Source organism: Papilio xuthus, unplaced genomic scaffold (genome assembly GCF_000836235.2).
Source record: "Papilio xuthus unplaced genomic scaffold, Pxut_1.1 DF826933.1, whole genome shotgun sequence".
NCBI classification, from domain to species: domain Eukaryota; kingdom Metazoa; phylum Arthropoda; class Insecta; order Lepidoptera; family Papilionidae; genus Papilio; species Papilio xuthus.
This window is the reverse complement of record NW_013531716.1, coordinates 703976-730016: the sequence shown is the minus strand read 5'-3', so window position 1 is coordinate 730016 and position 26041 is coordinate 703976. Positions and strand designations below refer to the sequence as shown.

The window sequence follows — 26041 nt, the reverse complement described above, 5'->3', positions numbered from 1 at the left end:
ATGCGTCAATTACTAATGGCGTATCATTGGACAATTTGAAATGTACCCAAAGGCGATGCAACGTACTTTTACTATGCCAATTTAAGCTAATAAGATATTTGAAACGTTGGTACGGTATTTGAAACTTAATTTATATTGAAAATATATGAATATATAATTTACTTACCCAATTCAATTTTATTCAAGTTTGATTTGGCGTAAATTTAAAAAAAAATTGTGACAGAAGTTATTAATGTTTTAAGCTATTTGCATATTTTAAAATGCTCCACTAATTCTTGAGAGTTTAATATTTTTTTTCTCTTTAGTAGTCTACTCGATAAATCGATTTTCTTCAGGATTTCTTCATCGTTTTATTGAATATTTTAAGTTCCATATAACCTGTCGTGATGCACCTGCACATATCTTAGAAGAAATTCAAAGATATGTGTGAAGTCAACCAACCCGCACTTGGCCAGCGTGGTTGACTATGGCCTAATCACCCTTAACTTAGGGTAGGCTCCGAGCCCCTCGGTGGGGACGACGCTGATGATGATGATAACCTGTCAATTATTTTCTATTCACAACGCATTCTTAAGCCGCGGACACCGAATTAGCCAGGAGCGATCTATACGAAAGTATTGCTCCGTTCCCTCTCGTTTTACTATATTTGCGATGTACGTCTCGCTCCGCCTGTCGCGTCGTCTATTTGTCGCAAATTTGTGACCGCGGCCTTAGTTTTTTGCTCTTATTATTTATCTGTATTCATAGTTTAGCACAGTCGGCGCTGATCATAAAAGGATGGTAGCAATTTAAAGTTTCAAATTGTCGGTCCTTGTACAGCACTATGATGTATTCTACCTATTAGCTGGTGAATCGAGCCGGTGGCCAACAAACACGAATAGCTCTGTTGAAACTCTCCTTAGATATTGATAATGGGACGTGTTTAGAAAGGCAACATTGAAAGCTCGCTCGCTTACAACTGTTGAATGTCGGTCCGTTAATAAGTGACTTGCGCGCGACAAATTCATTCTATTTAATCTCCAGTACTATGTTTGGTCATTGAATAGTACAGATAAATTGACAATTTATGTCTGAATAAAGGAAATACACTTGTATAGCAGTTCATAAATTGTTAAGGATAGTGTTAACCTGTTAGAATATTTTGCTGCTTTGCAACGGGATCTTCAGTTTTTGAATCGTGACGATTTATCGGATTGTGTAAATGCATGTTTAGATGGATAAAATTAGTAAACATAATATTTGTTTGTTTCAGAAGGATCTGTCGGACGACTGCGTGTTCGAGGAGCACATAGAGGAGAACAACTACAACACGTACTCGCGGATCCGCGCCGGCAAGAAGACGTACCTCGCGCTCGACAACCGCGGCAGGTCACGCCGCACGCAGATCCCAGTCAGCCGACCGCTCGGCAATCTCTCCGGGTACGCGCTCACGCTGACGACGCGCTGGGACGGGCCGCGGCAGTCGCAGTGCCCACCACGTCGGCATCGCGGCAAGCTCAAACGCCCGCCGCCCTTCCACAGGAACTGCCACAAACGCCTACAAAAGCAGAACATGAGGCACAAGCGAAAGCACAAGAAAGCGAACGATCCGAAGAAGAAGCAGCGTCATCCTAAGGGCAGGAGAAAACACGACAACGGCACGACCACCACGACGGAGGTGACCTGGGACGAATCGACCATGTCGACCATGTCTACCACCGATGCAGAGTTTTTTCGGTCGGCGACCGCGCAGGAGGCGGTCGGCCGCGCGTGAGCCCGCTGCTCCTAGGCGCCGCCGTCGCGCTCGCACAATACCGACGTTCCGCCCCTCGCGCCCCGCACACGCTCCACTCCCCGGTCCACTAGCCGACCTTACACTCTAGCGCAGGGCGGCGAAACAGCGGTCACCTCGCGGTCTATTTGCCATTATATCATTGAATTATCCAAAACAAACTATATTAGTGTTAAATGAAGATAATATGTGAACTTGTATATATCATAATTAGTTAACAAAACAGGTTATGGATGAAACTTTTTCACCATATGACCGGTCCCAAGCGGCAATCCCCGATTTGGACAATCCCGTTTGTAAATTTGAAATGAGTGCGCCGGTGACCCGTTTCGCCGCTTCAAGGCCGAGGTTGCTTCGAGTATTATGATTATTTTGTATATTAAATGTAATAAAATACTCAATCGAATCGCATCAAATGAACAAAACGATGTCTGAGCTGCAACGTGTAACAATAACGAAATGATATTATTCTACCAAAGCTACTGAAATTATCTATCTCAATTTATATTCCTAGTTCGCTTTAAAACGTAGGTTTATCGGCAAGATTCCAATTGTCTTAGTTACTGTTATTTGTCATGAAATTATTAACGTAGATGATATTGATAAAGTAATAATAAATTTAATCGAATGGAATAATATGAAATGTGTCAAGATTATCGTTTGGTAAGGAACTGTGTTAGGGTTAGCTGTAGGATTCCTGTTCGTGTCCACTTGTCACTGGTGTCATGTCAAAAACATTTCAACGTTCATAACAAACCTTAAGATATAAAAACGGCTAAACACTCACGTATATTCGTCCGGTGGCGGCACCGACTAGTTTCGAGCCCATCGGGGGCCCTTCATCAGTGAGCGACGGGCCGCGTCCGCGAAATAATACCAGTACTATTCATTCCGATGAAGGGCCCCCGATACGATATATGTGAGTGTTTAGCCGTTTTTATATAAGTTTATTATAATGTCTCCCGAAAGTTTGAATAATTAAACCTTAAGACACACAAACCTCTGAGCTTTTGGTTTCAATTAAAACAAATTGATGAATTAATAGACACTATAATATCTTTCCGTTCCTTTAGTAAATTTCCCGCTCAATCTCCTTTCCGCCATGCTTATTCAAATGAAATTGACGTACTTTTTATCTGTCAAAAATGTCACTATACTAACTCTATGGTTTCTTCATTGCATTGTGGACACGGACAGGAATCGTAGAAAGGTTTTGTACTTAGTTGGATGATTGGGGGATTAATTTCATAAGAAATTGACTGAAAATATATGACTGAGTAATGTAGGTTTGTTGGTTTCGGAATAGGTAAGGCATTGTGCGGCGGACGGCTGGCTATTTTTATAAGTTCGAAATACCATAGACAAGCGGCCTTGTTTTGTTTGTTTTAAAAAAAATTGGAACATTATTGTGTTGTTATCGATAGATGCTATTCTCGAATAACACATCGATTCAAGACCGCTTGACTCTGGTCAATTGAAAAAAATGAATTAGTGATAATCAATTAACGGAGATGAAGTGACTACTAGTAGATAACTTTTAAAACGTGTATCTAATTTGTAAATTATTTATTTTCCATAGAGAAAGTCGTATTTTGTTAACGTTTTAGTTGATTTTTTTTTAATTATTATTATTCTCTTGTCCCCTTAGTTCCAACCGAATGTAGATACGTAGGATTTCATACGCTTGTACTTTTAGTGAGCCAATTTTGTGTATTATATTATTGTACTCGGTTCGTTAGCGATATGTGCTTTTAAATGGTTTTTGTATAGAGTATGGACGCTTTAATTGTGATTGTATGTACTCGAAGCGCGGTGACATTCGTTTTATTGAACCCTCGCATTTTTGTATGTAGTTTATAATGAAACTTCTATGGGATTCAGCGAATTCAATTTGGACAATCTACAATTCTAATTTAAAGTATAATTTGACAGTTTAACTTTGATCTGCCAAGATAATTTAAATTGCAACGGTAATGTTATTTTTCCTTTATTGAGGAACTTTATTTCGTAGTTTTTTTAATGATTTTAAATAGTGTACGTATTTTTTTTGTTATAACCTACTTAATATCACTCGCTGAATCTTAGTCAAGGGTTTCGGAAACATGTGCAACAAGCTTTATGAATGTACCTACATATTTTAGTTGAATGATATTGCAGTTTATTTATGATGTATGTATTTTATTTAAAAAAATCACGCGAAAATGACATGCAATCTTTTACAATATAAAGCATTTATTTTGTCTAAAAAAACATCGGTGACATTACATCGATGTATCGATTTGTGTCCTTTTCGATTGAATAAAAATAATCGATTTATCGGGTTTATAAATACTTTACTCGTTATCGTATTGTATGTAAATTAAACCGTGCGATTTTAAAATTAGAGTAGCACCAGTATTTGGATATTGTAAAAATGTTCTCCATTACAATATCTACTTTTTATTAGTTTTATATTCTGTAGTCGCTGTAAGTAATGTCAGTAATTGGACGAATTGAACTGTCAATGTCAATGTCATTAAAATAATAATATAAAGAGAACTTTATGATAAACGCGATGTAAAACGAGCCTAATATTTTCATATTGCAAAAGACCTTTTTCATGCGAAGATTTTAAAATATTCCTAATAATATATAAATATTTTCGCTAAAAATAATGAAATAATTTAATAAATGTTGCCTGTGTAAATAAAACTTTAAAATTATATTGTCCGATGTTAAAGAGGTCTTATGTGAAATTATTAGGTGAGTTTACATTATTTATACTGCCGAAATGTAAAATACAAGTTAATGTTATATGTTATTTATACACAAGTGCCATAATATATCTAATTATCAGGATTTATATACCGATTGAGGGGATATTGTTGATTTCCAATGTCTTTGTCCTATTTTCGCAATTTATTGTAATAAATAATTCACGAGAACTTGTCAGGAATACGGAGCCATGGTATTAAGTTGGAATTAATACATTATACTGAACGAGCAAATGAAAACTAACCCACTTAGCGGTTAATTATAGAATATTTTGTTTGGGAGTTATGGAAACACTATTGTTTTGTTCTACATTAACCGATAAACATAAATTCACCTAAATCGATTTCGAGAAACGATTTCAATGTATTCGATTTTACGATCGGTTTCCGTCCGGAAACCGGGTCTAATATTATTACATGTTTGTATTAGCCAATTATAATAACGTTACGTAAAGTGACAGTTAATGACAGTTATTTGAAAACCCAATAACGTGTCAACATTACAAACTGTCAAAATATAAAACGTCACGCTGTGAATGTGTTAGATAAGCAATTAGCCGAGTCTATACAATTTACCGATGATAAATCTTTAATATTTACCGTTTTCACCAACACATGGCTCCGTAAACCCCAACATTCTCTTTAGGAACGTCAAGAGGGGTCAAACAGTATTAATTTCTATACCTTTACCTTATATAATAATTTTAACTGAATGCTCGCGCTGCTGACGCATATTTGTACAAATTACGGACAATTTCAATAAAAGAATTTTAAAAGATGTGTATAATCTTAACTTTCTAAAGTAGATTAAAAAAAATCACGTTTATATGTAGGTTTACCAAATGAAGAATGATCGGAACTTTTAGACAATAAACTTTTTACAGCCTCTTTTACCGACAAATAAATAAAACAAATCTTGAAATACAGTTTGATGTTTCATTTTACTAACACACATAGATTATACCTACTAAAAGATAGAATACCATCCCCATGCTACTAGATTAATACAAAATTGCCACGTAAATAACCAGCTATTTTCTAAACGACATACATATTTATTAATCAGACCAGATAGCCCCAAATGTTCTCTTGACCATTATGGAAATATAGAAACAGCAACAAAAAACCCAATACAAAAATAATCTAATAAATTAATGAGAAAACAAATTAATAGAATGTTGTACTTAGATCCCTAAGCGCTAAACTGAGACAAAAACAACAGTAGACAGTACAGAAATATGCTGTTTTTGTCCATGAACAGTCCAGTCGGATCCAGCGCTGCTATCGAACAATAGATGTCATCTTCTTGGTGACATAACGAAGTCAAAAAATGGACAAGACAATCAAAAAATATTTACAAATATTTACAACAAGTAAAAAAAAACTAATACAGTCTGGGGACTGAAGAATTTAATTATTCTGTCCCATGTCAGAATTCATTAATGAGCAGGTTAATCACATCAACTTTTACTTAAAACTATATTTTGGTTGTATAGAGGACACACAAATACGGTTAGAAATACTTTTTTACTGACTTCTAAGAACAATTCAAACTGAAGTGTACCGTCATTTTGACCAATCGGGTAGTTTGTGAATAAAAATTTAATTGGTCAACGTGAATAATAAAAGCATTCTAAACGAATTGTATTCATTTTATAGTGTGAATTAACCTTTAGAATCATATAAAAAATAAGTTTTATCATTTTATTTGATCTAGTTTTTATCTAATTTATTTAAGAAAATGGAAACTAGTTCTTTCCAATTTTATGCACTAAAAAAAATTGTGCAGTCTATGGTACGTTAGCGTTGGGCGACTGATAACGCCGCATCGATTTTCTCACATCTCGCTCGGCAGCCATTGTATCGAACGAAGGTCGTACTTTGCTCGATGGTTCACTCGCTCGCAACTCGCCATCTTGTTTTACAAGCTCGAAGTTTGTGAAATCTTTCGATTCGATACGGGCTCATAATCGGTTTCGGTTCAATATTCATCTGAGTTTTTGGCGGCAAATTGATCAAAGATTAATCGATTAAGCAATGAAGAAAACATCGTCTTTGGTTTGGCGATTCTTCGATCGGTTAGAAGAAAATAAGAGATGTGTGGCGGTATTGTGTAAATTATGTGATACGCAATATAAATATTTCGGTAATACAACAAACTTAAGAACACATTTGGTTAATAAACATCCGATTCAGTGGGAATTACTGCAGAACGGTACACTCGACGAATCAACATTTCGTACGTTTGATGATGATGAAAATACAAATCAGTCGGTGGCTCCGAAAAGAAGAAAATATCTGAAGGTATTAATCCTATAATCTAATTTAGCTGTTTCTTAAAGTCCTATGTACTATATTGTAAATACCTAAGTTTGACTGTCGTTATCATATTGATAATTATGTTATCTTGCTGTTTTGTTATTGATATGTCGATTAAAGTATCAATTGCAATATAAAGTAAGATCGACTTCTTAACAATCGATTTATTTTACTTATGAATGATTTTAGCAAGAATAAACATCATGAGAAATGTTTCAGCCAGCTTTTTATATTATTTTTATTATGAAGAGTCTTCTAAGAAGATAAAAAACCCTGTTACATAATATGAACATGAAAATACAATAATAATTTCAGTTTGATACTTGCAGTGTTGTATCTAGAGATTGGTCATGGTTATTGACACTTATTTAAAGTATGTTATATAAAAAAACCTTTTCTACTTGAAATTATTTAAAGAATGACCAAGTAGATATCTTTTACAAGTAATATCCTATATTTTCTATAATTTATCCTTAAATAACTAATACAACAACGACAAGTATAGATAACTAGACATAGGACACATTAAAATCATAATTTTAAATGAAATTTCTATGCAATGTGCGTTGTGCCTTTGCAATAATAATACTGTTACTTTTTTCTGTCTCTCACTATATGTTTTTTATTACAGGTTGATGTTTTAGAACACTCGGAAACAGATATTGATAACAACGATGAGGTTGACACCACAATGAATGAACATGAAAGACAGAATTCCGACGAGGAATGGTTAGAAGATGAATGGATTGAGACATACGAACCTAAACAGAACAAAGTGAAATATAGAAGAGTAAAAAGGGAAGTTACAACACCTACCTCACCTAAATCAGTCAGAAGCTATGCATTCAATCGTAAACCATCTACATATAAACCAAATACACACCCAAGACTTAACACTGTCACAACAGAAGTTAGAAAAGACGAATATGCAGTGTTTGGTGAATATATCGGTAATAAATTGAGGAAATTCAAATCGTACCAAACAAGTGTAAATGTTCAACAATTAATAACAACTATACTATGGCAGGCAGAATACGGAGTGTACGATAATATTGAATCTGTGAAACGGATTGTTTTAAGCACTGTACAGGAAATGGATACTACACATAGCTCTTCGGCAAAAAATGAAAATATTCAAATATCTACGGAAGGAATTATGATTGATAAAGATCCAGATAATATTGTCCAAAGTGTTATTGATAGTGTTAGAGTGGTGGAAGGATAGTTACTTTACCTAAGTAATATAAAATATTACCAAACATACCATTAATGATACTAAGTCGTAAAATAGTTTATCGGTAATTATTGGTAAGGATTATGTACAAACTATTAAAATTATTGTGTAAAGTACTGGCAAATTGTTTAAATCTGGATTGTGTGTTAAATCCAACCATATTAAAAATAAAAGTGTTATAAATAAATAAGTTTAAAGATTTTATTTTAATTTAATATACCATATGTCCCATAGTAATGCAAAGTACCAGGAATTGTTTTTATATGATGTTGGAAGACCACAATTACAACACATTCAATGCTACAAAATTTTCTCTTGTTAAGTGAACTCGCTCGGTGAGTCCGAACTACATTAATGCATCTGCCAAACAGTGGAAAATACTTTTGCTAAATGTAAGGTTTTTGTATCAGATGAAAAGGTTTGACAATACATATAGATAGACCAGAAGTTATGATTCATTTTTATGCAAAAAGGTACCTATTATAATTAAAATTAAATGTATTTTGCTGACCAGTAGTCTAAGTATCAACATCTATTTAGCTGTCATATGCACACAAGTACTACTATAGAACTGCAATATTCTCTCTAATTTTATTTAAAAATACATCCTTGACATGACATGCATTTCATAATCCTCAGTTATCCTCAAGAGCAACTTAATAGTAACTGAAATTTAATATGACAGAAATAAAGTCGAGTATTTAGAGTTAATATAATTTCTACAATCTAAAATTGTTAAGATTTTTGTATAAATTACATAAATCTGTCAAATAAAGCATGGTGCGCGCATGCGCGATCGATGTGCTATTTCTTTTTCCCCTCAGTTTTCTCTCTCACACGACAATCAGCTGTTCTGTCAACATGGCCACCCTAGGTCGTACGTCTACCAAATTATTGAAAAAATTAAACGTTTTACCAATTTTAAATCGCGATATAAGTTCTGCGAGTTATAAAAATGTCCATAAAACTGCATGGACCACTTGTGCGTGTGTGTTTGGAGGTGCTATTGTTTTATATGTTGCGAATAGATCGTACAACAAGACAAACACCGTATATGCCTTGAAAACAAAGGTGAGTAATCAATAATTAACCCAGCAACATATCACATTATGAAAATAAACATTGATTGATAAAAATAAACGAACCACAAGAAAAAGTTATCATTCCGATCTCATCTTTCAGTTTATATTTTTGTGTATAGAATATCGTTACGTTGATTATTATTATAGACAGTTAGGGATATTGTATCCTTTATGTGTAGTGTAAACTTAACACTGTAAAGCTAAGTCATTTATTTATTAATAAAATGTTGAAGGCAATAATTAAAAATAGCTCGCTTGCGCCGCACCAGACATAAAAAACTATTTGACGTTTGAACTTGCGTTCGGAAATCTGCGTGTGTTTCAGTATTGAATCGTTCTTGACCTCTTGCACCGTTCAGAAATAAAAATTATTTTAGGTAATTCATGTTTAAAATACATTTAAACATTTTATATAATATTTTATTAAAATCCCAGCACTATTTTAACCTATTAGACTTCTTCTCGTCGTCGGCGAATCGAAATGTGCCGAGACGACAATTTTGTCTGCCCTCTTCTCCCCTTTTATACATCTAACGTTTATTGATGACTGCCTTCGCTAAACTAATACAAGAAATATATTGCCATTGTATTTCTCGCTGTTTATTTTTAATGTCAAATTTGATCCTGACGGAAAAACACATTTTTTTATTGTGAGCTCTTCTCATAATGGATTTCGGAATCTATCTACCTTATAATCAAAACATCGATAAGTATAAAACATAGTATGCATTTTACTCGATTTTTTCACTTTTGTAAAATCTTATGAATTTTTATTAAATTATCTGTGATGTTGCGGCGTATTACTAAAAAGGATCCCCGCGTCCTAAAATTAATGTGAACGATTAATTTCTACGCGTCGTCCATGAGAATCTTCGGCAGGAGCTTTTACGATATTTTTTCTTTCAACTTAACACGTGTTAAATGCGGTAATGAGTTCCCGGGTGGTGAATCGTTAATAGGACAGAAGACGAATTGTTCTCGATTTTTCGAATCGATTTTTTCCCTTTGGAATTTCACTTTTTAAACTGTCACTTAGCGCGCTTACAGCGATAGGGTTGACGCAGTTTTAGATGATGCTCATTTATTTTATTAGAGACGGTAACATTATGTGATTAGAATCATTTTTTTAAATGAACGATCAATTTTATTTCCTGTCTAAAGATACAGACAAACAGTTTACTATCACTTACACTCTTGCAATTATCATAAATATGACAAATCCATATTCATCTTTGAAATATTATGTACTGACCATAGATATACTTTCATTTTCCTGATAATGGTAGAGCCGAGTAGACAAAATGCATAGACTAATGCATAAAAGACCTGATGTCATCTATCAAATTCACTTAAGGGCATTACACACGGAATGCAAATTATCGCGAGGCGAATACTTAATTCTTAACAACGTTATCTTAGTGTTTCCTGTTCCATCAATTTTATACTTCAATGACACGTCGCAAGTCGAGCATTAGACGGCCATAGACTAAAGAAGTAATGAATTTGTTTTACAAAATTAAGAGATTCTATTATATTTTACAAATATATAAGTAAAAGGCTAATATTAACAAAATGTTTATAAAATTTACGTAATTCTTCTAGCAGTTATAATTATACTTAAATTAATATTCAGCTGTTGATTTCGGATTTGTGACATACACAAAAATCAAAAAAGTTTTTTTTTTATGATAAGTTGAAATATTATTTTACGTATAGCAACTAAGCTTAGCTTTTGTATTGCGAAATAAATCATTCTGTGTATGAACGCCTTAAATCTGCACTCTACATATCTCCCGATGTTCATTTGTCAACGTTTACAAACAAAATAACGATGCAAACGCGTGCAAGTGACATTAATGAATCGATTCGTAAATGTACAGGAAATCTGTCGAAAAACGTAGCATTTAATGTTGCACGATATAAAAAATGTAACACTCGAACAGACATAATCTTCTATTTATCATCATAATTTTTTTTGTACACATTTCGTAATGATTTGCTCATTTCCTTTGTTAAAAACAACAGGAGTGACCAATTGATGTACCTATATAAATAATTCATCGACACATCTGTAGTGGTCTAGACTTACGTCGCATACTAAAAGATTATCATTGTCAATGATACGCCAGTTTTGTGCTGTATGATTCAGCCTTAAAAATCTAGGTATAATAAAACTCAAAGTTTATGGATGGTCACGGTTAGCTCCAAGCATTTGTCTGCAGGTTGGCACTACGATATTGATAAATGTGTGCAATAAAGTTATATACATCTTGTGATATTCTGTACTGCCATAAAGTTTGTATTGCACTGTACCACTAAACCGAGCAGGATTTCCTTTTAGTGACCTACATTGAGATGTTAATATAATCATTGTTTTGAATTTTAGCCATTGTTTTTACTTATTACGTGGACTGGTTAACGTTGAGTTAACAAATGTTTACAAATACAAAATAAATTGAACCGTTTATTACCTCATGTTACTATTTTGTAATAATTATTCTACATTGCAGCTTATTTTAAGCAAAACAATTAAAATTACTAATCGTACATAACCTACGTCTCAACTTCTCAGCATATTTGATTGCTTTATTATAGAAAAAAAGGGTCTTGACAGACGGACGGACGGACAACAAAGTGATCCTATAAAGGTATCGTTTTTTTCCTATTAGATACGGGACCCTAAAAATCATGCGTTGTATACCTTATATCATAGACGCTTGCATCATTCCAACATTTTGTGGTCGCTAAACCATTTTGTGTACGCGATCAAGCATTATCTATGGTTGCGGATAACGCACGCACTGAATCTGAGAAATGGGAACGCCCCGTGCTAGTTTTGTCTGTGGTTTCCTCTATGTGTCATCTGTCATTCCTTATTTCAGTCACATCCTAAATTAGCGTGTGACTAATAGTCTTTTATAACGAAAAAAATGAGTCACACTTATGATCCAAAAGAAAGCGATAGCTATTCTTATACTTTTTTTATATCATAAGGTGGCAAACGAGCAAGCGGCCACCTGAAATCGCTGAAATAGCGAAGTGACCGCTGCCCATAGACATACGCAATTGCATATGCGTTGCCTACCTTTAATCGACGGAGGAGAACTTTTTGCAACTTTTAGTAAAACAATATTTAAGTTCCCTTATAATAAATAACCAACATCAAGAAAAATTTATCTCGCTAAAGTTAATATAAAAATTAATTTTATTCGATCAGTTTACAAAACCCCTCATTACATGAGTGTAAAGGCCAACTATTGGGAGGTATTGTTTCCATTACACGACATTATCGTCAGTAATATTGCTTCGGGAATTTAAACGCACTTTTATAACACGTTCGTGCAATTTAAGGTCAAAGGTCAACACCCTAAATAGTCATGGGACCTCAATTTTATCTTTGTAAAGATCCATTCAACCTTTTGAATGGCTATTCGAGAAATCTTTAATCTTTTCCTTTGGTCAATTGTCACAATGCAATTTGTTGAACACGTGCTGTAATTGTGTTAAGTACCTTTTATACGTATTATATCTGCAATCTACAGGTCCTGGGTTCTAAACTCCCCATGTACCAATGTGTTTTTTTCCATTTCCGAATTATATATGTACCTTTACCCGACTTTGTTAAGGTGAAGGTAAACATCGTGATGCAACCTGCACATATTTGAGAAGAAATTCAAAGATACGTGTGAAGTCAACCAACCCGTACTGGGCCAGCGTGATTGACTATGGCCTAGTCAGCCTAATTGAGGGTACGCTCCGAGCTCCTCAGTCTGGACGTACAGTGAGCTGATGATGATACCTGAAGCGGTATCAAATATCAAGCTGTGTTACGCTAGATATGACATAAACCACTAGTTAAACATTGTTGCTGGAATGAATAGATACGTCTTATTTTCTTTATAAACTTTCACTTTTTTATTCATAATGAAGACGCCCGAAATCCTACGCTTTTAGAAACATCTTTATGATTGCATTCAGCTATATTTTTAATGTAATAAAAACACTTTTGTTGTTTGTGGGAGGTACAAAGCGATGCATTAGTTTGTTCCAATATACGAACAATTCTTGACGTATTTGATACTACACAATAGGATCGACAACAAATTATCTCATTATAACACAAGGACTTTGTAAAATATGAAGCGATAAACAACGTAAAATAGCTGTCGCATGGTGACCAGGGTGAATTGGATCAATGACTACATGGGTGGTCTGTTCTAAGAAACACCCTTTTGTTAATGGCCATTTGGGGACAATAAGGCAGCGTTTATTAAGGGGGTTGGACGGCGATTTAGGGTTAGCACGTGAATAGCTCGGCCTGATTTACCTTTGTGCCAGTGGCGATGTTATCAACGACCAGTGTTTTGTTACTTGTCCCGACATTTGTTAGTTTTTTCCCTTTCTATACATTTTTTAATTCGAGTTGGGCAGTGATACGATTCTCGTAGTAAGGGTGATTGTAACTGATTTACAGATTGTCCTGCAATTTGTCGCTTTTGGATTGTATTCAAAATTTAAGGTGTTTTATTTTTCTTCTTCTTGTTTAGAACATTATTTTTTATAACATTACCTGGACGAACTATTACCTTCACGAAGCACTAAATAAACATATAGGAATAAGAAAATGAACATATTTTTTTTTAATTTAATCCTAGTTTATTATGTAGCAACAAGACACATGATTATTTTTAATTGCATCTACAAGAACCATGCGGTTTGCGAGTAACTTCCTGCCTCGCACAGCAGCGTTGGAGAATGGTCTATCCTCGGCGGTATTTCCAAACCGCTACGACTTAGGATCCTTCATGAAGCGAGCGTATCATCATCTCAAAGGCCGGCAACGCATCTGCGGTTCCTCTGGATAGCTGATGTCTATAGGCGTCATTGAATAACTCGGTGTTCCTTCTACTCGTTTGCTCATTCTGTTATAAAAAAAATCGTCTTTTAGAAAATAAAAAGGATGTTATTTAAATCAGATGTGAAGATCTATATTTTAAATTACAAACACAAGGCCGACAGACGGTAACTACAGCTTGTTATTTTTAAAAAATACGTTATTAAAAACTCGATACACGAACGTCCCTTACCCAGTCATCCATAGATGATATACAGGGTGTTGAATTCAACCCAACTGTGTGGACGGATTGTGAAATGTTTGTATAACAATAAAAAGCGCAAGAGTTTATTCACGAACATCATAAATTAAATTACAACGGTTCGTTAATCTGGTTGTCGGTATACAACACAAAGAGGATATTGTTACTACTATAAGAATAAAGAAATACACGACAACACGCAAATAAACAAACAAAACTATCGTAGAACTTAAAATATAAACTACTAGTTGTCGCCCGCGATTCCGTCTACGTAGATATATATAAAAAACCTAATTAGTGTAGCTTATGTGTTCTTTTATACTATGTTCTTACGTATGCCAAGTTTAATCGAGATCCTTTCAGCCGTTCTAGATTCAAACACCATCCATCCATCCACATCCATATCCATATCCATTTAAACATTCGCATTTATAATATTAGTAAGTTAAATAAAAAGCAGCTCTTCAAGGCATAAATTCGAAAAAAAAGTATCCTATGTCCGTCTCCTGGCTCTAAGCTACCTCCTCCCCAATTTACAGCCATATCGGTAAAGCCGTTCTTGAGTTATAAATAGTGTAACTAACACGACTTTCTTATATATATATATATATATATAGATGACATTTAAACTTTCGTGCCAAATTATAACCTAATTAAAAACATCTCACTTATCTTTACTACAACTACAAGTCTTTTAAGCCTATTATGGTACACAGAATATTTTGCTACAACATTAAAATTCACCTAATTTAGCATGATATAAAATTTAAAGACACAAATGCCTGTCAACTATTAAATGACGCGTGGGTTTCTGAGAGCAATATCCCCGTTTAAAACATATTTTAATCTCTGTCCTGTCAAAGCTAACCGAGATGACGATATGTTTTGTGCTAAAATTAACACTTACTTAGTAAAAAGTCTTGCTTACTATTAATTCAATAATATCAGATATGTTACATAATTAAACTATGACCAATTACTTCAACACGGTATTTCCTAAAATCTATTTATCCCTTAAACATTCTCTCTTCTATCCCCTGCCTGTCAAGTTCACTTGGATTTGCGTTAACTTATTTAATTGATGATCCACACTCGATTTGACGAAGGGTAGACTAACCCTCTATTCTTATTTCGTCTAATTGTACGGGGAAAATGACAATAGATATTTTCTAAAATAATTATAAGCATTATATTTAGAATTAATTGGTCCTTACGGACCCTTTCCTTGTTAGCAATTCGTGCGGAATTTAAACATAGATACGTGAAAATCTAATAACAAATATAGCCCATGTTCTTCAAGGATAGTGTAGTTTTCTAATAGTAGTAGATGTAGAGCATAGTCTGGAAGAACACAAACTACTTACTATTTTTTTTAATTACGCGCGGACGATAGGACCTTCAAACATCCATCCATCTGAACATAAGAATTTATATAAGTAAGATTTTATAAAGTTCTTTGTTGCGTTTGTCTTTACTTGTAACTTAAAAAAATTGATGCGATTCTACCTTTATAGTACGCGTTACACAAATGTCGTCAGTTTCCCTTATCCGTTAGTTTCTTGAAAAAATATATCTGCGCTAAACCGCAATAAGTAGTTCGATATAAATCTTAACTGAGCAACCCTCATAAGAAATGTCACCGACACAACCAATGCTCGACTTAATCCCTGGCTTTAGGAATTTTTCAATCAAACGCATACATGCGACTCCATAATTTGTTTCACAGTTGGACCGCATGAGAATCCTGATGATAAAGATCTTTTCAATACAAAATCGACTTTGTTGGAATATATTTAAAGTCTAAAATCATTTGTTTAAGTTATTGATTGTAAAAAAAGCGAAATGGCGCTTACAATAGGCTGTGGTCATTGAAACAAATCTGTTGGGGTCGTCAGGGTAAACATATCCTTGACAGGATCACTGGGCCGTGAACATCACTTCACTTTATGCTGCAATGGATTGGAAACTTGGGGTTACAAATTGCTTGTTAAGTACAAGTATATTTTGAGATAAGGGGAAAAAGATTAAGGGTAAATGCCATAGTATTGTTACAATAGATTTGCCTAATTATAGTTAAGATTTATAGGTTAATATTTATACGGTTTGTTCTAGTTTTTTTTTGTCATATTAAAACAAACGACATCTACAGTCTGTTCGTCCGTATCGTTTATTTATTTATTTTTTTTAATTTGCTTTATAACTATTTTTTTATTTACTTGCTTAGTTCTGGTTATTTCAGACTGTCAACTTTAATAGGGGCTAAATTATTTTTCGAATATGTGGACAGATTGTCATAATTGCGTGAACACGTTTTATTTACTAACTAAAGCTACTTAAATACAATACAATTAAAAAAATAGTTTTTATCTTAACATAGATAGTTAAATCATGTTCACAAAGTAATAAATTTAATTTAATACCTCGAAGATAAATCTTTGAAGACAATAAAAAACAATAAACCGGTCTAAATGTTGGTCACCCCTGACCTTGTTATCATTTCATATGTCGATAGTTCCAAATTGTTCGGCGTCTGCGCCACACGCATTGTTTGATACGCATCTCGTTAGTCCATCACTGCACCACCTACCCTATATAAATTATCTACAAGCAATAATCATCCTTAACACTAAGGCAAGTTGGATCAATTTTGCATGTATTATTGGATTCATTTATGACGATTAATGGACAAATAGAGCAAAAAGTTGCCAGCCTTTTTCGGAGGAAAAACTATAAGACCTTGAATTTGTTAATTGTATGAATCTTACTCTTTATAATATTTGAATGGATGCAAGGATGTTTGCTTAAAAGTATCTCCAGGACGCCTGCATGGATCTCGCTGAAATTTGGCATAGATGTAGAACATAGCTAGGAAGAACACATAGGCTACTAATTAAGATGTTCGTTATTCCCGTGCAGACGGAGTCTAGTTTATTTTTTATTTTTAATATCATGAGGTGGCAAACGAGCGAGCGGCCACCTGAAATCGCTGAAATAGCGAAGTGACCGTTGCCCATAGACATACGCAATTGCATATGCGTTGCCTACCTTTAATCAGGAGAGGAGAGGATGCACAGAAAGAAAATATTTCCATCCATCATTTCATCCGGAAAGTCCACCTCCACTTCCCATCCTCTCCTTATAAGAAAAAGGGTGGGAAGGGAAAGAGGACTAAATTAGGCCTCCGGGACGAGTGCTAGTATATTATAAATAAAAGTGATAAATGTTTGAACATAAAGGTAAATGACATAGTTATGGACCATGCAAGGTAGGGATAGTTTAATTCCCATTTCATTTGTAAATTAAGCTTTCATTATTAACGAATGCCGAAGTAGAAGCAGTGCAAATGTCAGTAAAATTACATAATGAAATCTGTATAATAAAATTGGTTTTATATCTTAAAGAATGCAGGAATATGCATTCTTTATAACTATAAAGGTATTTTTATACAAAAACGTTGATAAAACATCGTACAAACGACAGACCTGGATCTATGCGACTAATAAATCTCCATCAAGATCTCAGATACGATATGATTGGCCGGTGTTTCTCTGTCGGCAACAGGGTGACCATGATTTCTCTATCTAAAGGGATAATTTTACCAGACGAATACTAACATAAAGTGTTTCTGTTAATCCTGTTGCTATAAATTTATTGTCACAAAAAACTTAGGACAGTTTTATTATATAATCTAGTTAAGTCTAAAAGGCATAATGTCTGCTGATTTTCAGCGATAGAATCTCCGTATTGTTGTTTCTGATGTTATAGCTAAACTGAATTAAATACGTCTTTTGTGTACTTTATTTTTAAATATTATAAAACATACCGAAATAACTTATAGACGTCTATAATTTAAATTACTTTATGAAAAAAAAAAATTGTCCGTGTCAACAGTAAATTCATGGTCACCCTACTAACCAGGCAGATGCCGTACATAGGCAACATAACTAGATTTGCGTAGTGAGGAATTTGTTTTGGTTCGGGCCCGTCTAGCCTTAAAGGTCGAAATTTCTTCCCAATAGGGAATGCATAACGAAAGCTTTTAGTATCTTTGGCGGGACAACCTATCGTCACTTTAATGCGACCTTTGGAAACTTCCATATTTGAGAACTTTCGTCATTATAAATACATGTATATTGAATCGAAACAACACATAAATAGGACAAGGAATCTTACTAATATTATAAATGCGAATGTTTAGATGAATGGATGTACGTTTAAAGGTATCTCCAGAACGGATGAACTGATCTCGATGAAATTTGGCATACATATAGAATATAGTCTAGAAGAACATATATGCTACTATTATAAGCGATGCGAATCTATCTTCTTTTTAAAGGCTGGCAACGCATCTGCGATGCCTCTCGTATTGCAGATGTCCATGGACATCTCGGTGTTCCCGCTGCTCGTTTGCCCCCTTATCTTATAGGAAAAAGAAAGTATTTGATAACTTCTTTTGTATAGTAAGGTGTTGAAACTGACATTAAAACAACCCTTCTAACTGAGTAATTTATTATAGTCGTATTTTGATAACACAAAATTGGTTTTAATGCTGTAGACGTAGCTAGTTTGGTAATGATATAAAAAGTGTCGAATTTTCTTTGGGTAAATATGATATATTGACTTATTTATTTACTTATAGATAAAGTTTGCTAAAATAATTGTCATAACGTATTATACGAATGATTGAAAATATCTTATTTGCAATTTTAACGACAAAAAAATAAGTCAGATTCTAACTAAAGTACACAAAAAAAGACTAAAACTAACATACACAGGTAAAGCGATCTCTTCTAGGCAGCCCAGTTATATTTTAAAATTTTATATATATGTGATCAGTTGCATAGTCGATAGTGACTTGTGAAGAACGTTACTCAATAGAATCTCCATTTGAATCAAATATCTACTACTTAGCTAGCGGAAGGATAATAGAATGACAAAGTCTTGTTAGACGACTAAATAAAAAGAAAACTATCGACAATAGTGAGGAGTATGGCCCAACAATGATGCATTGTGCTGCATCGTCGCGCGTGAAATAAATCACGCGCTTGCAGTAATGTGGTCCGGCGTATCGACACCTTATCGACCATAGGCCATACACACGGACTGTTTATAATTTATCTATGGTACGACCGAATTTGTGACGATAAATCTCTTATTTAAAACATTAGTTATGGCTGTGGTGACCATGATCGCGGTTTTCTGTAGGACTGTCTTATTTATGTATACTCGCCGTGATAACCTCAATTTTTTTTATTTTATTTTGAATGGATCAATTTACGGCTTGTTGTGTAAATATTCTAAATCATGAATGCAGTTCAGATGTCTATGAGCATCGATCACTTCGCTATTTCTGCGAATTAAAGTGGCCGCTCGCTAGTTTGCCACCTTAAAATAAGAAAAAAACAAATTCCTATCAGAAAAAAAAATGTTTTAACGTTTTATCTCTACGTTTTATTGCCATTAATATGCCAAAATCGCAATAAATAATACCAAATAATAGTCTATTAGTTTAACTAAAGTAACCTTTACCTTTACGTCAATCATGTCTAGACGATGTCTAGCTGTCAAATAATCAGAATATAACAGACAATACAGAGGTCAGATCAGTTCTGACCTCTCAAGGGCAAATGTAGTCTGTGGTACGTTACCGTTATCGGCTTTATCTTCAAGGACTATGAAACTAGTCCACTTTAGTGCGTGCTCTATACCAAAACATTTGTAGGGATAAAAATTCAAAGGGACAACCTTTAACAAAGCTAATAACTGTTTTAGTATTAATATGACATGTTAAAACATATGACAAATTAAAAAATTGGTACTCTTTGGACTGCTTGCCACAATATAGTTTCAAAGGACCAAAATAAATTTGATTTTTAAACTGTAAATAAATTAAAAACAATACTATGATAGTCAAAATGTATTTATTACGTTGTAAAATAATTATAAAGTATCTACTTACATATTTAAAATATTATTTCATCGTCCTCTTTACGACTTTATCTCGTTGTTGTCTTCAATTTCCCGCGTTATTCTCATTTGTCACCTTTTCTTTTTCCATAATTAAAAAGGCAAAGGTTCTTAGTGGCCAGTATGCTTCTTTGGCAGAATGTTTTATTCTCTCAACAAATTGAAATTAAATTATTTACTTGATCCATCGCAGTAATTTTTTTTTAATCTTTATTGGCCTTAAAAATACATTTCTTTGCAATTATAAAATAAAGGATTACTGTTGACTTTCCTGACAAATGGCAGCGTGACTTTTGCTATTGTTAGCACACCGGTGTATCATTTGACAACCGGTATACAGGTTCGAAATCGATACACAGATCGACGCTCGGTTAAATCGTGCAAGAGATATTATATTTCCTACAAGTATGATAACATATATTTATATGTTATTTTACTGCAAATAAAGAACGATATATTTATATGTTATGTTACTGCAAATAAAGAATGGCCATAGGCCACGATGACTCATTGCGGGTTGACTTAACACATTTTAATTTCTTCGCAGATGTATGCAGGTTGCATTACGATGTTTTCCTTCACCGTAATGTTAGAAAGAATTCGGCGCTTTGCCGGTGTACTGGCGCAGCACTAGCCTTACTAAAATGTCGACGGTTATGTCCCCTCACTAATCATTCTGACACTTGACTCGGTAAAGAAAGCACGTCATTCGCGCCAAAGGATTCTACTAGGAAGGAACTAATAATGTCTAAAACTAATAATGTCGATACATAAAAATAAAGATGCGTATAGACCTACAGTTAAATTAATAGTAACTTTATTACGCAAACACAAATGATATAACTCTCTAACAGTTAAACACCGTTAGTTATGCGAGATGATCCATACATGTTAGGACTCCACACGCCGCGCCCGCGGGGCAATCGCGTGCAGACCTCTATGCTCAATCACTTGTCAAAATTTTTACAATGCTGTCTTTAGCGATAAACACACTACGAAGCCCTTTAGCTCACCGTTAGAGCGAGCTGGAACCAAAGAGAAATATAACGCAAAAGAGGTTGTAAGCGTAGATAATAAATGTTTCGCTGTAAAAAATAATGTTTGCGAAGGAACTGTCGTTCAAACTTATAAGTACGATATTCATCATCAGCTCACTATACCTCTTCACTGAGGGGCTCGGAACCTACCCTAAGTTAGGTTTGATTAGGCCATAGTCAAACACTCTGGACCAGTGCGGGTTGACTTCACACATATCTTGTGAATTACTTCTCAGGTATGTGCATGTTGCGTTACGATGTTTTCCTTCACCGTAAGAACGTCGGATAAATGTATATATGTAAATTGGAAATCGAAAAACACATTGGTACATGGCGGGATTCGAACCCAGGACCTACAGATTGCAAATCAAGTGCTTAACTCCAGAGCCACCGACGCTGTAGATGATATTGTCATCAGTAAACAACAGAAGGCTCAAAAATATAAAATTTGTCTAGTTTAAAGTTGCGTTGCGTTCCTTATTCGCGGTTTATTAACCTATAATTTCAATAACTCTTCTCTTGAAGGTAATAAAGTTTTAATCTAAAAATAAACGGTAATATTATATATCTTTTCGGTACTATAAACGAATGTCCAACATTTACATTAAGGACGAAGCTTAACTTTGTATAACAACTCAATAGTTCCCGAAACTCGAAAACGTTAACTTTAAAATATTCACACTCAATAATTCTTTTGTACGATATGGCGTATTGGATTTCCATTGCGCCAGAGGTTCTTACATGTTTCAAAAAAAGAAGGGGCTTTTATTTTTTTTATATTTTATAGCTGTTAACAACACTAAAGGTAAACTCCTTAAAAGATTAATTAGGAGTTTTACATTTGACATTTTTAGTGAGTGAAATAACTAGAAGACTTACCTCTTTTATAGTTTATTGGGTCTTTTATCCGAAATTTGAAACAGATAACAAACAAATTTTATTTCATTATGAAATTTAGTTGCAGTAATTCTTTGTAAAGTCAACTTAACGCAAATTTATTCGCAAATCAGGGAGATTGTAGTATACTGGGTTCAGCATAGCTAATAGTTCTTGCGGGCCGTAGTTTCGTTCCCCTGTACCACAGGGTGACACAGAGCCGGCATGTCTGGATGTATTCGGGATCGATGCTCATTACACGTGAGAGTTATTATGGGAACACGACACTCCGCGCCCGCGCCGACCAGAGCCGCATTCCCTGACAATGTCGCGCCAAATTCGGCGCAAGTCAAACGTCTCCACACTCTCAATCATTGCTTTTTGACAGTTCACTGAGGGGGGGAATGAAGGCAGGGGGAATCTTTGATCGATGGCCTTGTTTTTGACAGCGGGACAAAGGACGCGTTTCGTATGTCATTCGGATGTCATTGTGTTTCTTGTGTCGAATTGAAATACGCTTTAATGAACTTGTTATGGCGCTTGCGTTGTGCGGGATTGTCGGGTGGATGGTGGCGTCAAAATGTTTTCAGTGATGGATCATTTCTTTATGGATAGGGTCATAAATCACAGAAGAAAGAATCCCTTTAAATTATTGTTTACATAGTTTATAGATTGTTTAAATATATTGTTGTTTTTTTTACACACAAAAAAATGTTGGCATAATCTTGGCCACTAAACACACCACGCGATCGTGTGGTCGGTTTACAAGCTACATGTCAAGAGTAAACAAACAAGGGCACCCTCATCAAATGCTCGCTCCCGATCGAATTAGCGGCAATTTGGACATGGCACCGGTGATAAAACAATTTAGCTCGGTCACTACAAAGGTCTCTGATTGCGGTACAATTACTTGATCACGATCCCACTTTGTGCCTCGCAATGCCACTTCATCATGAACTTGCATAACGATGATTTAGGTGGTCGAAATGCGCTTGAATTTGTTTGTAGTAATCTGTGGGTCTACCACGAATATTTGTGACAAGTGCCATCGTATCATCATCGACAAAATTTGTACAGACTTTTGGGAGAAGAGTACACCAAAAATCTCATAATAATTTTGATATAATTGTCCACTGTCCACATTTAGTCCACATTAGTCTACTGTTATATATGACATATATTTTCCTGTTTATCTCAGTTATTGGTTAGCTATCATCATCAGCTCACTATACGTCCCCACCGAGGGTCTCGGAGCCTACCCTAAGTTAAGGGTGATTAGGGCATAGTCAACCACGCTGGCCCAGTACGGGTTGGTTGACTTCACCACATATCTTTGAATTTCTTCTCAGTTATGTGCAGGTGCATCACGATGTTTTCCTTCATCGGTCAGCTATCAATCAAGAAGAATTTAATTTTAAAGCTACTGGATCTGTCTGTACCTTTTTCTGATGGTATATTGGAATGACACTCTTCACAATGACATGGGAAAAAAGAACAAATATATATTTGAATTTGAAAAAACACCACGCCTTATTAGAACTGGGCTTAAAACATTGGAAATAAATACTATTTAATGTTTTGGGTTAAATTGATTAGTGTTTTGTTACATTGTTTTTACTTTTTTTCATAAGTTACGTATTATGTGTCGATGTGTTTAATAAACTCCCGCTGGGCTTGCAATATATTGAATAAGGCCTGTATTTATTACCGAATCGAGTCCCAGTTTGATAGTACTTAAATATAAACTCTAAAGGTCTAATACCGTTAGCTATAAGAAATGGGGATGATTATAAGTGACGACATTTTTAAGTTTGATATCGATTAAAATTATTCTGAGATGGAAACTAACACTCTGGCGACATTACTAAAAGATTTTATAAAAAAAAGGAAACTGTAGTTTTTAACAGTGGTAGAGCCCGCTTTAACATCTTCGCACGAATTGCCCCGGCTTGTCCGGTGAAATACCACGACCACACAGAAGACAGGCGTGAAGTGGAAGCAATTCTGCCTTTCGTCTGATGAGTGTGCGTCCCGGAGGCCTAATTTAGTTCTTTCCCTTCCCACCCTTTTTCTTATAAGTAAAGAATGGGAAGTGGAAGTGGACTTTCCGGATGAGAGGATGCATGGAAATAGAAATTATTTTCTTTCTGTGTATCCTCTCCTCCGTTGATTAAAGGTAGGCAACGCATATGCAATTGCACAGGCCTATGGGCAAAGGTCACTTCTCTATTTCGGCGATTTCAGGTGGCCGCTCCCGCCTTATGATATAAAAAAAAACACTTGACACTGATGTGCTCTTCAAATGACAATTGCCACTTTGAATGAGTTTGTTTAATAACTATGGTATAAAAACGAAAAAAATATGTTAAAAGAAATAACATTTATCGAAAGTCGTAATCGTGTCGTACGATGTAAATGTAAGAATTGAGCTTGCCGAAATGAATTAGTAAATAGTCGTCGACATTCCCGAAAAGTCCCGGCCTCAAGGACAAAAAAGTTGAGCGACAATATCTAATTTATTTATGAGAATCACCGGCCGAATGGGTTAGATCGCGCGAACCGGCTGAATAAGACCGATTTTAGATTTAGGGTAGCAGTGTTTTCGAAAACTGTCGAATTTTGAGATTAAAAACTTGACAATTTTTATTATTTCTTTTAGCTATTTTGTTATTATAAACCTTAAAGCTTTAATACCAGATTATCATGTAATTATTAGTCTAAAAATTTTGATGATTGAAAAAAAAGAGGAATATGATCGTAGTACCTAGTTGTAGAGACTAGCCAATTACGTTGACGTTCACCTTTTTAAAAAATATTAGGTACAGAAATACAATATATTTGCTAATAAATTAAATGTTGACAGCCCTAAGTTGCAAAGCCCCTCAAAGACCCTCGATTTCCAATTCGATTATATTTACGAAAAGGGTTGGCAATTATTCTTGTTGGATTGATTTTCAGTGACGGTGCTAACTCACCGATCTCGTTTAGTAAGTGATTGAATATCTTACAATCGCATTAAAATCTCCTTAGTGATAATCCCCTCGATTTAAGAGGGTGAAATGGCTGAGGTATTAGTATTATTTGAGCCCGCGACTCAGTCGGCGCGTTATTAAAAATCTTAATTAGTAGCCTGTGTATGCTTTCAGATTATGTTATAGATCTATACCAAATTTCATACAGCTGTTCTAGAGATACCTTCAAATAAACAACTATCCATCCATCCAGATTTGCAGCGTGACGTGTATAGGAAGAAAAATCTTTAGTATGCCTAAAAACCGCTACGCCAAAGGGTCCTTCAAGAAGCGAACGCATCACCATCTCAAAGGCCGGCAACGCATCTACAGTTCCTCTGGTATTGCTGATGTCCATGGGAGTCGTTAAACACCTCGGTGTTCCCGCTGCTCGTTTGCCCCCTTCTCTTATAAAAAAAATAACTTTACTTCAAACAAGCTTTTGAGGGTTTTTGTTGTCTGTCAACTTATTTTTTAAAAACTTTATATAAAAGTACAAGTAGATTCCGGTTTTAAAATCTCTAAAATAATCTATCATTATACTCTCTTTCACAATTTCGGTTGCCGTCTTGAGTAAACTTTTCCCGCCATTTTGTACGTTTCCCGCGCTCGTACGTCAGATGACGTCACTCGTTAAGTCGCCTGAATGTCAGATTACATTAGATGATGCCCGATAATGTTGCTTAATTTCAATCGGCTCGTCTATGTTTAGGCAATCCCGAATAATGTTGCCATCACTGCCTGTTACCCGGTTTGTACTTAAAATTATAAGTTAGTGTTACCACACGCTACTGATTCATAAATTATTAATTAAATGTAAACAAAAATAATTAAGTATTAATTTATTTGTTAGCGGACATGTATACTGGGTTTTTTAAGCGATAATTCTAGAAAT

General features: G+C 34.7%; 3 protein-coding genes across 5 annotated transcripts in view; all 3 read left to right on the top strand.

Annotated features, from left to right (window-relative positions):
• The window catches only part of bnl (fibroblast growth factor branchless), a 127805-nt gene extending 125234 nt beyond the window's left edge, over nucleotides 1-2571 (top strand). For 2 of the 3 annotated variants that reach the window (XM_013318220.1, XM_013318222.1), the window contains exon 3: nucleotides 1253-2571. In XM_013318220.1, coding sequence (XP_013173674.1) covers nucleotides 1253-1753 — 501 coding nt within the window. In that variant the 3' untranslated portion in view covers nucleotides 1754-2571. The remainder of the gene's footprint in view (nucleotides 1-1252) is intronic. The other variant, XM_013318221.1, reaches the window with a different exon arrangement.
• A 3819-nt stretch (nucleotides 2572-6390) lies between these two features.
• Nucleotides 6391-8272, top strand: LOC106121907 (uncharacterized). Its single transcript, XM_013317740.1, has 2 exons — nucleotides 6391-6828; nucleotides 7475-8272. Exons 1-2 carry the CDS (start codon nucleotides 6562-6564, stop codon nucleotides 8066-8068), a joined length of 861 nt encoding a protein of 286 aa, XP_013173194.1. The 5' UTR covers nucleotides 6391-6561; the 3' UTR covers nucleotides 8069-8272.
• Nucleotides 8273-8803: 531 nt separating this feature from the next.
• Nucleotides 8804-26041, top strand: part of MICU3 (Mitochondrial calcium uptake 3) — a 63362-nt gene continuing 46124 nt past the window's right edge. The window contains exon 1 of the mRNA XM_013317669.1: nucleotides 8804-9148. Within this exon, the coding sequence (XP_013173123.1) occupies nucleotides 8855-9148 (294 nt within the window). The 5' untranslated portion in view covers nucleotides 8804-8854. The remainder of the gene's footprint in view (nucleotides 9149-26041) is intronic.

Bases quoted from the DNA above. Each gene is read 5' to 3' on its own strand.
- LOC106121907 (XM_013317740.1), top strand. From the start codon at position 6,562: ATGAAGAAAACATCGTCTTTGGTTTGGCGATTCTTCGATCGGTTAGAA. The intron at 6,829-7,474 runs GTATTAATCCTA...TTTTTATTACAG, and splicing joins AAAGAAGAAAATATCTGAAG to GTTGATGTTTTAGAACACTC.